Raw genomic sequence first — 16,731 nt, forward strand, 5'->3', positions numbered from 1 at the left:
ATATCTTCTTTTGACTTTTTGGTGGCTCGAAATTGATGTTAGAGCTATGCGCAAATGGTATTTATTTTCTTATATGTAATTTTATATAGAATTCGAATCTGCAAAAAATGGCGTCGAAAAAAAGTTAATCCGTTGTACGAGTACATATGTACTACAAAAGTACAAACGGCAGACTATTAGTGCTGCGAGGGCAGAAAATATACGCAGTCATTTACATACGCTTGGATGTATGTGTGCATGTATCTATAGATGCATAAATGCCTTGTGGTATTTAATGTGATTTCAGTTGCAATTTGCAATGGTCCTATTGCTACTGATTAGACTGATGTGAGTTTCCATCACAGGGACTACTCAAGCATATCGTTTAACAGTAATGTTCATGATCCTGCCACGGCGCCAGAGTTCTTGTTCGTTCGAATGGTTCATCGTAAACCGTGTAAATGGTTGGTTAACTTGACCGATCTATTAATTAGTTTTTGCTTATTTCAGATTTGTATTTTAATGGCAATCGTTAATTTAGCGAATAACCTGGGTACTAAACACATTTGCATGTACATACATACATACCCGTACATTTAATATAGGTACATAAGTAATTATATGTGAATGCCTGAAACTAATGCGTAACTTTTTTCAGAATGGCCTGGGACCTGACCCTCTGCCAGCGAAGGAGGTGAGTACATTTCATATTTTTTAACATGAAATTAAAGTTAAATATGTAGTATCATATTTATTCCCCTAGATTTTAATTCTGTTAGTTCTACATAATTAAATATAAATATATAGCCAACCGACGGTATCTAGTTTCCGCGTTGGCAGACCGAGATTGCATCTGCACATACATATCGTTGATTGTATGTAAGGTACAATAATAATATTTAGTTTGATTCAAAAAAAGGCGTATATTAAGGGTAATTCAAAGACTAGACAATAGACTCTGCGGAGATTCAAAACCGGGTCTTTGTTTTGTTTTTCAGGCCAAAAGAACGGTATACAACACATATAATGGTGCTCACACTCTCAAACGTAAACGTACACTCGTACGCCCGTATCAGCTGACACGATGAAAGAATCATCTACGATCCTACGGAACGGAACTGTGGTGAAAATTCATTTACATGGGGCTGTCATTAGTTTAATCGTATCAGCTGATACGTGCGTAAGTTTAATTGGTGAGTGTGAGCACCATAAGATGTTAAGATCTTATGTTTAGTTCCTGTCTCGAAATATTCGATATTCGTAATTCGCCAGTTAACCCGAAGGCAAACGAATTTTCAAGAAAGCCACTTGCGTATCGCGTAAGAGGTTAGGTACGCCGCTCGCTCCTGTAAGCCTTCAACTCGTGAAATCTTTTCATATTAAAGAAAGTGGTGGAAACACGTAAATCCCTTAAACACAGCCAAATTTATGAGGTCAGAGTGGAACATGAAACAATCACGAAAGCTACTCGCGCTGAATAGGAGATAGCGATCAGTAGACATAAGGTTTCCTAAAGCACACATACTTGTAGGAAGGCACACAAAACAAATAGGGCCCCCCACATACTACCTTTTGTAAAGCAATAGCGAAAAAGAACAGGTAAAATCCATACATTTGTATAAGAAGGCAAATATTTTTGGAAAGAGGGGTTTTAAATGAAATATGGGTGGTAGCAGAGTTTCTGTACTATGTAACGGGCGCGAGTAGAAGTATAGTACCTCCCCAATTTCATAAAGCTTAGTAAGCAATTTAACGGAGCAATACTTTAATTTGATACGTTAACGTCGATTAGAAAGATGTGCGCCTTCCTGGAAATCACAGAGGGTATTCACAATTGGTAAAAATATGGGTTTGCTAACACATCTCCTGACAATGTAACTGAATTTTATCACACCTGGTCTCTTGATTTACTCATTCATATGTATACGTGACAAAGCTGTAAAACATGGCTCCTATTAACAGTGACAAATTGAGTAAACATTGCGTCAAAATTATTGCGTTATGCACAGTAATTGATAGCAAATTAGTAAACTATATAAGTATGGCTGTTAGTTGGCATATTATGGTTATTGCAATGTGTGAGTGCGTGATCTATTTCTTTCAAGTGCGCGTTTGGTACACTCTTACATTGGTACACTAACGGTACTCTCAAATACATATAGATGTATGTGCATACCAATGCGACGCTCCAGTTCTTGTTCGTGGTACCTGCACGCGTATGTTATCCATTAAGTCAACGAAATTGCCATTATAAATCACTTGGCTTTATTTGTCGGCGCACAACAATAATGTCCAATAATAGTTTATATTAAAAGCCAATCGTTTACTGGCGATTGCCTATTGAAATTGATTTTGCTAGCTGGACGAACTCGTTTTATTTATATTAAAAATATATAGGCATATCTTCTCATCCCTATTTTTAATTTATTTATCCGCCAAAATTGGATTTTGGTCTTCAACAACTTTTTTAGGTTGAAATTATCGCTATTGCTAGCTCGCAAACGTTAGTTAGGTGATATCAAAATGGGAAAGAATTTAAATAACATTTAGCAAGATAGAACTTTACTCCTCACTTTTCCACTATATTGCAAATTGTACTTATTAGCAAGAGTTATTAAAAGCTAAAATTGGTTATGAAAGCGATGGGTTGATATATTGAAATTTTACCAAAATAAGTTTATCAATACCTTTCCCACCAAAGCAAAAAAAAGGCCTATCTAAAATGTTTCACAAAAATGTCCTCCTTTAGTATTTATATAGAATTGCTGAACAAATCATATATCTAAAACTTCGCATAGTTTCCTATGCCTATTTACCAAAAGAATGAGAAGAGAAAATGATAATGGTGTTAATAAAAAAATTCCAAAGGCGGCTAATATCTAATCCTGATATCGTCTTATAGCCAATGTTAGCATCGTGAGATGGTTCCACTTCATCATCCCCTAAAAAGGACTCGAAGTTATGTTAAGTTTTAAGGGTTAAGGCTCCCACTGCTATTGAGAAGTGCGGCGTTGCTAGTCAAGATATAGTATAGTATATATGTGTATATATATGTACTCCAAAATATAGTATAGTACTCCTTGTCATCTCCTTTACAAGATTCGGCACAGAATGGTTTATGATAAATTGAACAGATGGGAACACGCTTGTGATGTGAATTAGCTTGTAACCACTTTATAGATGTTATTAGGAAGACTGATTTCGGAAATCAAAGCTACACGCCATGCGAACTCCCAAGACATTTTTCTTGCAACCCAATTGCAATATACCAATATGACACCAGATGATTTCTCTACAGGGTAGATGCATACATAAATATGTAGCCAAGCATACATGAAGATCATGCTCGGCTCAACCACATGCTGTTAGAATCGCCTACTCAAGTACACGCAGTTGACATTTTAATAATTTTCGTTACAAGTTGAGAGATGTTCGTAGTATTCCGTTTTTACTTCCCACCGGCGTTTTTGTGTTTAGAAAAGTACAAATATTAAAGGCAAAAACAATGAATTCAAACACTCGAATTAATTGCGTTAACAACGTTGTGGGCAACAAAAGATTTTGGTTTTCTACGATGGCTGGCGTAGCAAATGTGCCTGTGAATGGCACAGATAGTTATACGAAGATCGTGAATTCGATCTCTTTTTTAGATATGCATTTCTGCCATCAAAACACTTCCCTTAAATAGGTGCAATTCCATTCGAAAGTGACAAGATGGTGATTCCTCTCATTTGTAAGACAGCATTAAGATACAGAAAAGTTTCAGAAGAAGCTGCACCTAAACTTGTCAAATATTCATAATGATTATTAAATGAGAAAAACGAGTTATAAATATTGACTTATTGTTTTTTAAATCGTCGCGAGCGTCAGCAGATGATAACTTAAAATTAAGCATGAATGCGGTTACGTATGCTCGAAATATACATATCGAGTAATGTAGATGGTTTCCAGATTAAAAGTATAAAAATATATTAAAGAAGACATTCTACAAATTTATTTAGTCAGCGGAAATATCAAATCGTTGGTTATTTATTGGAAAATTCGCAGCAGTCAATGGCACTTTTTCGCACAATTCATATATTCGGCGGATTTCCATTAGCTCCCACATCACGAAGATGGGGAGAAGGTGATGGTCCATCTTTCTGAAAATAATAGTACTCTTCATCTTCAATTAATAAAAAAGAAAAAAAAAAATACTAGAAAGAATATGCTGCACACTTAATTTAATTGAAATAGACGGATCATGAAGACTTAAAAATTAACGATGTCTTAACATTAATATGCTTATATGTATTTCTATAAGCCTTCATTAGATCAGCTTTGATGCTACATTTTTAAGGTCTCACATAATGGTAATATTAAAATATCTCAGTATATCGGAGGGAATCATTTACCATGTCAGACTCTAATTTTCCTTTCTGATATTATATAACAATAACATTTACAACGATTGCCCGTTTGTTCACGTCGAGATTAAGAAAATCCGTCTGAAAGTCAGTTTCCTTTATTTTGAGCGAAATAAACCGAACCATAAATATTTCAAAACTCAGATTTATGAAGCTGTTGAAGAATATTTCGCTCCAATTCTCTGAAGATTTTATTTAAAAGAACTGCTGCAAAGCATGAGAACCCCCGATCTGCTGCTGATGAAATTGTTTGCCACATACACATATGTACTGTGTCATGTGCTACATGCCACCAATTTTTGTGAGTACATTGCCCTTTCCGACGTGTGAAAAGTTAAGTAGAGGTCATAATGGCTGACATAAAATGTTTAAATGCGGTAACACTACTCATTTTCTTCGCAACAACATGCAACCTTAGTGGTTTGTATAAACTTTACTTTGCATAATTTTGAATTTTTAGAAAACGCAAACTTATTAATGCCGCCAAGTGTATTCATATTAAAATAAAATATAAATTAGAAAGAGATAAATTTTAATATGCAATTTTAGAGAAACTCACAAAATATTCAAGAAATACCAAATTTTACCTTTTTGTTTATATATCTGTTGTGCAGTTACGGTTGTAAATCGAAAAGGTAAGAAAGGCAAAACTTCATCCGGACGAAACCCGATATGCCCGCCCACAATTTACTCAAATTTATTTTGGGCTAGCTGTTAATTTTTGAAATCAAAAAAACGAATAGACAATGAAATTTAGTCTTAACATATAAAAAATGTTCCAATGGTTCCAATGTCTAATTGGAGTGGGGAGAAATACATGTACCAAGCTTGGACGAATTTTATTATTTAAATCGATATCGAAATGCACGCATTTTTCGATATGTGGGCGTGAGATATCCCATTTTTCAAAATTTTACTCTCATCGTATTTGTTTATATAGATCCATCATTTGTATCGAGTTTGAAAAATTTTACTTCATTCATAACGGAGATATCACGCTTTTTCGTTTATGAACATTCCCGTTATATGGGAGGTGGACCAACCTACCTCGGATAAAATATATTATGTGTACAAAGTTTAATTGAAATATATTAATTTTTGCACGAGTTATCATGCGCACGAATAGATGGACGAACGGAAAGACATGGCTGAATTCTCTCCTTCTCATTCTGCGCATTTTGGTATATACTACTATGGGCAAAAAGTAAGGTGAATTTGGTTGTAAAATGAAAAATCTTTATTTATTCTTGTAAATCAATTTCATCCCCTTCAAAATAATCTCCTCTCGATGAAATACACTTATGCCAACGATTTTTCCAATCCCCCAAACATGCCAAATAGTCCATTTCCGGTATAGCCATCAGCACCTTATTCGATTCAGCTTTTATCTCCTCAATCGACTCGAAACGCGTTCCCCGGAGTAGTCTCTTGAGTTTTGGGAATAGCCAGAAGTCACACGGAGCCAAATCAGGCGAATACGGTGGTTGCGGAACGATATGCGTGGAATTTTTGGCGAAATGGTCACGAAGAACGAGTGCAGTGTGAGACGGTGCATTATCGTGATGCAAAAACCAAGAGTTGCTGGCCCACAGTTCTGGTCTTTTTAGTCGAATTGCTTCACGTAAACGACGCATAACGCTCAAATAATATTCCTTATTAACAGTTTGGCCAGGTGGAAGGAATTCATAGTGCACCACACCACGAAAATCGAAAAAAAAACTGTCATCATGACCTTTATTTTTGAACGACTTTGACGTGCTCTTTTCGGTCTGGCCTCGTCTTTAGCACGATATTCGCTTGATTGGTCGGTTGTTTCAGGGTCGTAAGCATAAATTCAAGTCTCATCTCCCGTAATGATGCATTTGAGCTTGTCCTGATAGTCTGAAAGCATTGTTTCACACACATCAACGCGACGACTTTTTTCCAAGAAATTGAGAGTTTTCGGTACCAAACGAGATTTGACTTTTCGTAGGCCCAAATTGTCTTTTAAAATGGTTTTCACAGATCCTTCTGATATTCCGATCATATCAGTAAGGTCTTTAACAGTCAACCGACGATTTTTGAGCACTAACTCCTTCACTTTATTGACGTGTTGGTCATCTGTTGACGTCGATGGTCGTCCGGAGCGCTCCAAGTCATCAACACGTTCTCGACCCTCTTTGAAGTCTTTGTACCTACCACTTATAAACATTTTTCTGCGACATGGTCGAATCACCAAATGCCTTCTGCAACATACTAAACGTTTCCGCAGCCGAAATTTCATTCCGCAAACAAAATTTGATGGCACTTCTCTGCTCAATCAAATCAGACATTGTAAAAATCGAAAAATGCACTCTTGGTCGTTTGGTAAACACAAGCGTAAATATATTACTGGTAATGAAATTCACATGAAAGTTCTCCCAGATGTTATTAACAGTGCTGCCAACTCATGAAAAAAATAACTAGATCGAAATTTTAATCCCTCGAAGTTTGACAAATAAATGCACCTTACTTTTTGCCCACAGTAGTACATGTTATATATGACTATATCTATCTCAATTTCTTTATGTCAAAATGGTGTTAGGGCCTATTATATATTTAGAAAATAAATGGTAACTGATGAAATAAGGATGCAAGACTACATTTTCCCTCAGTATCTTCCCAGAACGATTGGTGGAAATTTATAAATCTTTACGTACAATATTTAGACTAAAATGTCAGCTCCCCCGCTTGTATGGGAATTTATTGCTCTAAGCCTTATTGTGCAAATGTTTTAGAGGCAAATATGCAGACTGAACGTTTCTACTTCCAAGTTCTCCCATTCGATTACTTTTCACATTTATTTTCTTATTACTTTTATATTTATATTATTACAACATGTATCTCCAAATTCGTTAAGATCCATTTGATTTCATTACAGGCAGAGGGACCTCCGGTTCAAATGGAGCCAGTTGACCTTAGCTTACGTTCCCTACAAGGTAAGAATAAATACATATGTATATACACCTATGGCAATTGTTTAAAAGCTTACAGCAAACATGATCATTTATTGTAAGTGTGCAACGGTTATACTTTCATATGTAAATACATACAATGTTGTATGCCCGCAAACTAATTTTAAGAATTATCTGCATCGGAACTCTTTTTCGTGGGATTAGATCATAAAAATTGAACCAGTTTACTTAAATTAGCAAGTGTAAAATTTTTTGTGATAAAAATAACAAACAAAATTTCATTGTGTATTGGAAAATGAGTTTGGGTCTATGCTATACTTGAGCTTATGTCGAAATAAAAAACTGGAATATCCACAGCAATGAATTCAGTCGGTTTTAGTTCATGAACCATTTAGAAACATATATTTATCAAGAGTTTCTAACTCGATTCGTTAATCTTCATTCAAAAGATATTTCATACTTTCTGGGTCTGTACAAATACTCGGTATTATTCGGAAAGTATAAGCAAAGAGACTAATTTACTTCCAGCCAAAAACGATTAATCAACTTCCGTTACTTGTAAATTTCTCCATTAACTTTTGTAAGCCTGCTAATGTGCATGTATTTGCTTGAAACATGGTTTTTCGCATCATCAGCGCTGCCAAATGGAGATCCACCGAGTTAATATTTCGCTTAGCCATACATTCATATAAATACTCAATGTACATATTATATTAACATAAATATTGTGCATATATCTATATATATATCTATCTATATATATTTTTATACCCCGTAGAGAAACCGCGAACTGCTTTCTTTCGAACGAATTCGAAATTAGTTCGAGTGCCTTTTCTATCTACCATATACAAAATGTCAATTATCCGCCTCACTCACTTATTCATTTCTTTCAACAGTTTGGAGCTTATGTCAACAACGCAAATGACAGTAGATGTGAACTAGAAATGTATATGAATATTTTTTAAGTATTTCGAAGAGATAAAATGGCATTTACTTCATCAGACAAAAAAAAAAGGTTTAAAATTTAGGAAACTTTTTCTTCGTTTGTTAGAAATCTCTTCCAAGTGACCGTCGGTAAATAATTTTTGTATTTTGGAATAGCTCTGAATTCAGAAATTTATGACTCTTTCTTCTAGTGTACAAAATAACAAAATCTTCGACCGAACTACATAAAAATTATTTAATGAAAAAACTTTTTAGAAATGGGTAAAGACGGATTTTAACAAAAATTAGAAAGAACAATACAGCGTAATATTATAAATAGGGATTGTTTAATATAATATTATTAAGAGAAAAAGAAATTGTATTCAAAAATTGTCTAGAGAAATATAATAAAAAAAAATAGTTAGTTATAAAATTTGGTTAATTTGGCCCTTGTTTTAAACATCCTGCATGCGATTTTTCTTTCAAATTTCACCATTCAAAAAGTAAAATGTTGGAGACTTTGATAGTTTTTGAAACATAGTTACTTTATATTTTTTTTTAATTTGTCAACATTTTCAAAATGTACTCATCTAACTAATCCCAAGTTTTGGAATCTAATTTCGGCAAAGGTAGCATAGCGATTGTGGCGCGATATTGTAATTTAATTTGGAAAACCTTTAGCTCACATGTTTTTAAATTAATACATTGTTGTTGTTGTTGTTTTTTGCTACCTAATTTTTGAGTTACAGTGGCACCATCTTCGATAACGCAAAATCGACTTCGGCGATGGTCATTAATAATTACCGAAATGATGCCAGTGGCTATACAGCTCCTCAAGCGTTTAAAATATGCCAAGATACCGTAAAACAACAATTATGGTATAACGTTTGTAGCGCATCTGGCTATGATGGCTATTAAACGCCCGACACTTAAATGCTTTCGTTTCCAAATTCATGAATGTTAAACGGGTATTAAATAATTAACGCGGCTCAGGTTAAGGCATCATTAATTTTGTCAAGAGAAGAATTCTCTATATTTATTATAAAGTTAAACATACAAACATACAGTGCTGTGCATAGCAAAAGCAGCCAAAATAGCTGTTGATGGGATGAGTTTAAGAGCTTTTCTAATGAATTTCTCATTTAATATTGTCATTGCCATAGTTAAAAAATAAAATTGTCAAATGCTCCGGTCACTAAAATTCTTAATTTATATTTAGACGAATCACTTTCATATTTCGCTACAGCTTGGTGCATCTAATGTTTAGGACGTTTACCGTTTGGTCGATGATCATCGGATGTTGTTAAGAAATATTAGAAATAATCTTTTCATTAAGTGACTTTTACTAGGTGATTTTTTATTGATATATGAATATGGTGAATTAAGTGTGTATGTATTTAGATTTTTATAAGTGGTGATGTATAATTTATTATATATGAGATCATATATTAGCTAATCAAACACCCAGATGCTTAAGCCTATATAAAGATTAAATTATACAGTTGTCGTGTGACAACAGAGAATAAATCTTCTGCCTCTTTCATTGCTTCTTCTGGATTACCTCAAGGTAGTATTCTGGGCCCCTTCTACTCGTCTAATTTATAAACGATATTAGTAGATGCTTTTCATTTGTCAGGCACCATATATGCATATATGTAGATGACTTAAAATTTTTTACCTCAATAAGAAATCCAGCAGATGTGCTTAGGCATCAGTCTGGCCTTAATGAAAGCGTTTCTTGGTGCGCAAATTCATGTAGGTCTTTAAATTTAAAAAAATGTTATATCTTTAATAATGTTCTGCCACCTGTGGATGAAATCAAAGAACTTGGTGTAATTTTTTACTTTAATTTTTCATTCTCAAGTCATATAAGTTATATTATCCCAAAATCAGATTCGATCTTGGGTTTTGTTAGGCGTAACAGTTCAAACTTCTCTCACCCATACACAATGAAATTACAAAAGATGTTTCTTAAGTATGCCCACAGATCTCTAAATTTTTCTTTCACATATCCCCTTTATAGCTCGCGCTAGTTATCAATTCTTTCGCTCTCTCTTGTTTTTAATTTAATACAACGTAACATTGATTGTGCGTAGCTAACGCACTCACTTTCTTATTCCGGCGAGAACCTTACGAAGGTCTTACCCTTTTTATCTCAAGATATTCAGAACGAATTTTGAGTCCAAGGCATCTACTGTTCGGACTCTGCGCGAATTTAACGAGATTTGGAATTCCATATCGTTAGATTTTACAATAACTAGAAATCAATTCTCTTCTTTGATACATTATTTAATTCGTTAATATAATCGGCATCTTTTTAATTAAGTTTATTTTAGTTTAAGATTGTCTTATTTGTTATTCCTTTAATACATTGTTTATATTAGCACTAAGGCAATAGACATTCGTGTTTTTTTGACTAAAAATTTAAATAAATAAATTGTTATGCACAACACTGTAACTATATATGGACTTAAGAAACTATGAAAAACCTTGAAACACAAGCTGGATAGGAAATCCGAATACACTTACATACATACATATGTGTCTAAAAACATATGGTGAGCAAAACGTAAGAACGATGGAACGCTCTTCGAAAATATTGAAATCCATTTGCCTAATTATAATGACTGAAATTGCAGGTATTTACAACCAGCAGCATTGAAACTCATTAAAATCTAAAACAGATTTGGTTAAATGTAGTAAATAGTGTTAAAACGTTAAAATAAACGGACCAGCTTTCATATTTAAACGGAATATTTAGTCTTTTTAATTGAAGGTTTAGTTTTTGGGTCTTACATATGACAGTTCAACCATGTATAAAGAATACATATAACCCATATGCACAAGTAGGCACTTGCATACATACACTTGCCATACAAGAGGCGTTCGCATAATCGCAGCATTTTTAGGAAATTTCGGAGCATCTTCAACTTCCAGAACGCTCACTGAGCTTATTACCGAAAAGAAAACAGTCCGGCCACAACTGGGTAAAACTACGTGGTCGAGTGGCAATGGAAGTATAAAAAGGTATATATAGTAGACAGATTTTACCCGACCAGACGTTCCTAAGTAATTCTTTCTAAAAAAGGATATTTAATGGATTACGTGGCGCTGATGTTCGAAGTCTGTAGGAGTATGTAAAATGACTGACTGAGGTGATAGGCTGCTATCATAAGCAAAATAGCATTTACTAAATCATTCAACTCCAGCCACCATATCTTTTTAACTTAAAAATATTTTGCTTCCTACGTTCAAAAGCAAATAACAATCTTCACCTTAATATAAGGCTCAATGAGACGGCTCTTGAAGTTTTTTCGGCTACATTCTGGTATGAATCATATGACTACAGAACAATAAGACCTTTGAGGACAGGAATCAAGTTATTTTATAAGTGTAAAGTATTCCTAAAATTTTGTTGAGGAATACTGCCGAATTGACCAGCCGGATATAAATCAAAGTCGGGAGGTAAATCCTTCTATCGTTGGAAAGATCTTCAATTCATCAATTTTGTTGGCTAAGAAAAATATTTTAATCGATAATTTTTGCTGTTAGAGAGCAAATTAAATAGAAAAGTTTTCTCGATAAGGAAAAAAGCATTAACCAGACCAATTACATTGCTTTAAAACAGAAGGAGAAAATGGGCAATTTAATATTTGGAGTTTGACCACATTAACTACAGTCAGAGTGAAAATTTTTTGTTTCATCACTAATAAAACCCTGCATGTATACATATGTATTTCTCTATGACACATAAGAAGTTAACGGCAAAATATATTTGGATTGATGCGACGCCAAGGAATGCCGTAAGGTAAAGACACGTAACGTCCAGCTGCCAATTAAATGTTCAGCAGCCATAGTCAGTGTCATCAGCGTCGCCACACGATTTCATTAATTGCAGACTTTGACAGGTCCATCAGCAAATACGATTTTGTGTTGACTTTTACACTAGTACACCATTCCAACACTGCAGGGTTCGATTTTAGTAAAAAAACGAAAATCTTTTTAAAGAACATGCTACCAATTGATTGATGTATACAAGCAAACATACATCCATACATATACACATACATACATGCATGCATAAATATGTATACTTTTAATCGAATTGAAATGTAAAAAAATACGCGAATTAATTAATATTCTGGGAGCAGGTTGTTGTCGCCAATGCCAAATGATGTTTAGAACTAAAAAGGATGCAGTTTGGGACCAGAATCTGTGTGAATACATTCTGTACTGAAGTCAATAATAAGTTAGTTTACATATGAAATAATAAATAACTGTTCCAAGTGTAAATACATATTTGCATATATTATATGTAGGTAGTCGGACGCCGTAACCGAATGGGTTGGAAGTGCGCAGGTTCCAGTCTCCGGGCATGAAACATCAAATGATAGAAATTGTTTTTCTTATAGCGGCCGCCCCTCGACAGGCAATGGCCAACTCCCAATATATTTCTGATATGAAAAAGTTCCTCAGAAAAAAGCATTAACCGCTGTGTATGGCGGTTATACGACCAATTTTATCGTATGGATCGATTTATCGTAAGGAAAGCTCTAGGAAGAGATTATAATATCAAATTACTAGCCAGAATACAAAGACCAGCTTGTGCAACAACGATCTGTGCAATCAGATCATGTCCTAGGGAGGTTCTTATTGCACTGACACACCTTATTCTGATAGATCTACATATCAAGAAGATGTGTGCATTTAAGTTAAATGAAGCGGGTTGTTGGAAAGAAAAAACGTATGGGATTCTCACAAAAAAACTTCGATACTATAGTCTATACAGATGGCTCTAAAATGGATTGTGGTATAGGCTTAGATTCGAAAAAATCTGTACACCTTCCTAATGTCGGCAGTATCTTCCAGGCGGAAGTATTGGCAATTGGGGAAGGTTGTAGGTTACTAATCGTAGATTTCTTTCAGAGCTGCAATCCTCTAAACTGGCGAAACAAAGTATGAATAGCCTTACCACCTTGAGTGAAAACCATAACATTGAAAGTACACAAAAAGCAGATAGATTGGCAAGAGGAAGATATGCCATGAATAACTTTTTTGCAGAATCGGTATTCATACCACTGGATGCAATCAAAAATTTAATTTCCTCGAAATATCTCCGAACGGATTGTATATGGAGAGACTACACAACATGTTTAATTAGCAAAATTTTATGGCCGACCTACAACCTGAAACGAACGTTAACATTGATAACTGGCTTTTGATATGTCGGGGAACAAGCAGCCAAAATGGGCATCCCTCACAACAGACACTGTCACTGTTGTAAATAACCAAAGAAAAAGGAAACGATTTTCCATTTTCTCTGTTAATATCCTGGCTTATGGAAGGAGAGAATGTCAACTCTGGGCAAACCACTGGCTGGTTTAGACCATTAATCAAGTTGTTAGTGAGGATGTGGCAAAAAAATGGTGGAGAAGCGCTAGTTGGATTCTGGATGAATCACCTCTTTAACCAAACCAAGCCGTTCGGAGTCAGCTTAAAACTGTAGGAGCTTGGCCAAACATCTACATTCTGTCAAAAAAGTGCTGGGAATCGTTCAATAGAACGCAAAATAATTGTTTAATCATTTTGTTGCCTTCAAAATAGGTTCCATTCGAAGCAATACACATATGCCAACGATTAGTCCATTCATCAAAGCTCCTTTTAAATGCGTTTGAAGAGATCTTCTTCAGCTCCTTCAGCGAATTCTTCTTAATGGTCTCTATCGACGCAAAGCGGCGTCCGCGGAGTGGCAATTTACGTTTTGGGAAAAGGAAAAAGTCACAGGGTGGTTTGTCGATGATATTTGTCGAGTTTTTGGTCAAAAAAGTGTTCGCAATATGAACCTTGTGAGACGGAGTGTTATCATGGTGCAAGATCCATGAGTTTCCACAAATCAGGCCCTTCCCTACGCACATTCTTTCTCAAACGTCGCGTCACTTCCAAATAATATTATTTATTTACCATAGAACCATTGGGAAAGGATCCCGAGATTCCGGATGCACAACGCCATGATTATCAAAGAAAACGAGTAGCATGACTTTCACTTTTGACCGACTTTGACGTGGTTGTTTGGGTTTCAGCTCATGTGGATAGCGCCATTCAGCCGCCTGTTGACTGGTTTGCATGTCAAACTCATATACCCACGTCTCATCACCTGTTATGAAGTGCTGGATAAAGGTTGGGTCCGAATTCACTTGTTCAAGTATATCTTCAGCCACCTTCTTCCAATGAATTTTTTTAAAGCAATTCAATTCTCTTGGAATGAGTCGAGCAGCCACGCGTCTCATGCTCAACTGATGGTGTAAAATGTTGCGAATTGATTCGTGCGACACGCAAAGGTCACTAAGATCTCTCAAACTTAAATAATGGTTTTACAGCACCATTTCCTTGACTTTGTCGACGCTTGCATCCGTTGAAGACGTTGATGGGCGACCAAATCGGGGTAAATCTTCCACGACTTCTCGGCTCTTTGCAAAAGCCTTATACCACTCGTAGCCCGTGTTTTTGACAAAGCACACGAAATCCCGTTCAAAACACAACATTTAAATGCCAAAAACGACCTATTTGAAAGATCTTTCTCAAACTCTGTGACACTATAAAGGACAGTTATACCAACACTCCAGCAAAAATATTAGACATATGAGTAACGCGCGCTTTTTAAATATACACTTCCCGGTATTTTTTGACAGATTGTATAGATAGCTATATGGGATCGTTGACATAACATATTTAGGTGGTTAACAAGGTGTTATGGTTGGGAGAACCATGAAACAGTGCCATTTGCAAGGATTTTGCTCAAAACCCCTGCAAAAAAGACGTCAGACGACTTAAAGTTGCAAAAAAAAGTTGCTAAAAAATTTTTCGTACCTCCGGCTGAAAATTTGTAGGCTTACTGTTTGAAGGTCACAAATGCTATATATAAATCGTCAGACGTCTAGATCGCTGCTAAGTCATCCTACAATATCCGTGAAGTTCCGGTCTGCCTGAATTTTTTTTTTTCCGGAATTTATTTTTGTTACCTCCGTCTGACATTTTTACATAATATACTATTGCAAAAAGCATTTCAAGTACACATTTAAATTGTCAGACGAAAATACCGTTGCAAAATACCTCTGCGATAGGCCCTAAGCCACATTTGCGCATGCTCGTAACACATACACACGCACACACACGCATTTATGGCTATATATCTATAGATTCTACGCAGTATATTTAGTCCCCAGCCTGTTCCCTATTCCTCTCCCCGTCTCAATATACAAAGCGGGCATAGCAGTTAGGCCCTAAGGCACATTTGCGTATGTTCGTGACACATATATACACACACACACACACACACACACACATTTATGGCTACGTATTTATATATTTGACACGATTTCATCGTAATTTCAAATGCGATTTTCGCCTGTTTTTTCCCGCATTCTATATCAAGTATATACTAGCTTGAGATAAGTATTTTGCCACGGTATTTTCGTCTGACAATTTAAATGTGTACTTGAAATGCTTTTTGCAATAGTATGTAAAAATGTCAGGCAGACCGGAACTTCACGGATATTGTAGGATGACTTAGCAGCGGTATTTCCGTCTGACGATTTAAATATACACTTAAAATAGTGCCTACTATAATATGTGAGAACGTCAGACGGAGGTAAAAAAAAAAAAATTTCGAAAAAAATTTACAAATTTGGGGTCGTCTGACACTACTTTTGCAGCGATCTAGACGTCTGACGATTTATATACAGCATTTGTGACCTTCAAACAGTAAACCTACAAATTTTCAGCCGGAGGTACGAAAATTTTTTTAGCAACTTTTTTTTGCAACTTTAAGTCGTCTGACGTCTTTTTTGCAGGGGTTTTGAGCAAAATCCTTGCAAATGGCACTGTTTCATGGTTCTCCCAACCACTTCTCAAAATTCTAGCCGGAGGTGTTATCGTAGTACCTCCGCGGCCGCCAGCTCTTAGTCTATAAGTTTCGTATTGTCTTAGGTCGTAAAGTTTTTAAGGTTTAAATCAAAATCAACTAGTTTTAAACTGCCTGATAATTCATAATATGACTTGCGAGGTACCTTGCGAACCTCCTAAATATGCATAAATGCTTTGATTTTAGTTCTTCACCTTCTGATTAATGAGTTCAGTTTTACATTATACGGGAACATATTTTTAAATTTCTGTACACGAACAATGTGAAAAAAATTTCGAATCATTCTGGGTTTACTAAAACACGAAGTAATTTAATTTCTGCTAAAATGTCTGCCATTTACATTACTTTCAGGTTTTCCAGGTACGAATATGTACTTAGGTCAACTTATTGTTCTTTGGATCATATTCACAGTAAATTTGTATTGATTTGAAAGAAATAAACGAGTGTCAAGTTCTTACTATCCTACCCATTGCAACGCCATAAAATTGCCAAGCAAAACTGCTCGTCAGGCATTAATATTAATTTTTTTTATTTTACAGTACAAAATAGCAAAATAAAGCTAAAGCTT

The 16,731-nt window shown here is 35.3% G+C and overlaps 1 protein-coding gene across 1 annotated transcript in view; it reads left to right on the top strand.

Moving 5' to 3' along the window:
* LOC129244413 (Kruppel-like factor 2) overlaps positions 1 to 16,731 on the top strand; it is a 95,568-nt gene that overhangs the window by 35,768 nt on the left and 43,069 nt on the right. The window contains exons 3-4 of the mRNA XM_054882034.1: positions 638 to 673; positions 7,285 to 7,342. Coding sequence (XP_054738009.1) covers positions 638 to 673; positions 7,285 to 7,342 — 94 coding nt within the window. The remainder of the gene's footprint in view (positions 1 to 637; positions 674 to 7,284; positions 7,343 to 16,731) is intronic.

This window comes from Anastrepha obliqua, chromosome 4 (genome assembly GCF_027943255.1).
Source record: "Anastrepha obliqua isolate idAnaObli1 chromosome 4, idAnaObli1_1.0, whole genome shotgun sequence".
NCBI classification, from domain to species: domain Eukaryota; kingdom Metazoa; phylum Arthropoda; class Insecta; order Diptera; family Tephritidae; genus Anastrepha; species Anastrepha obliqua.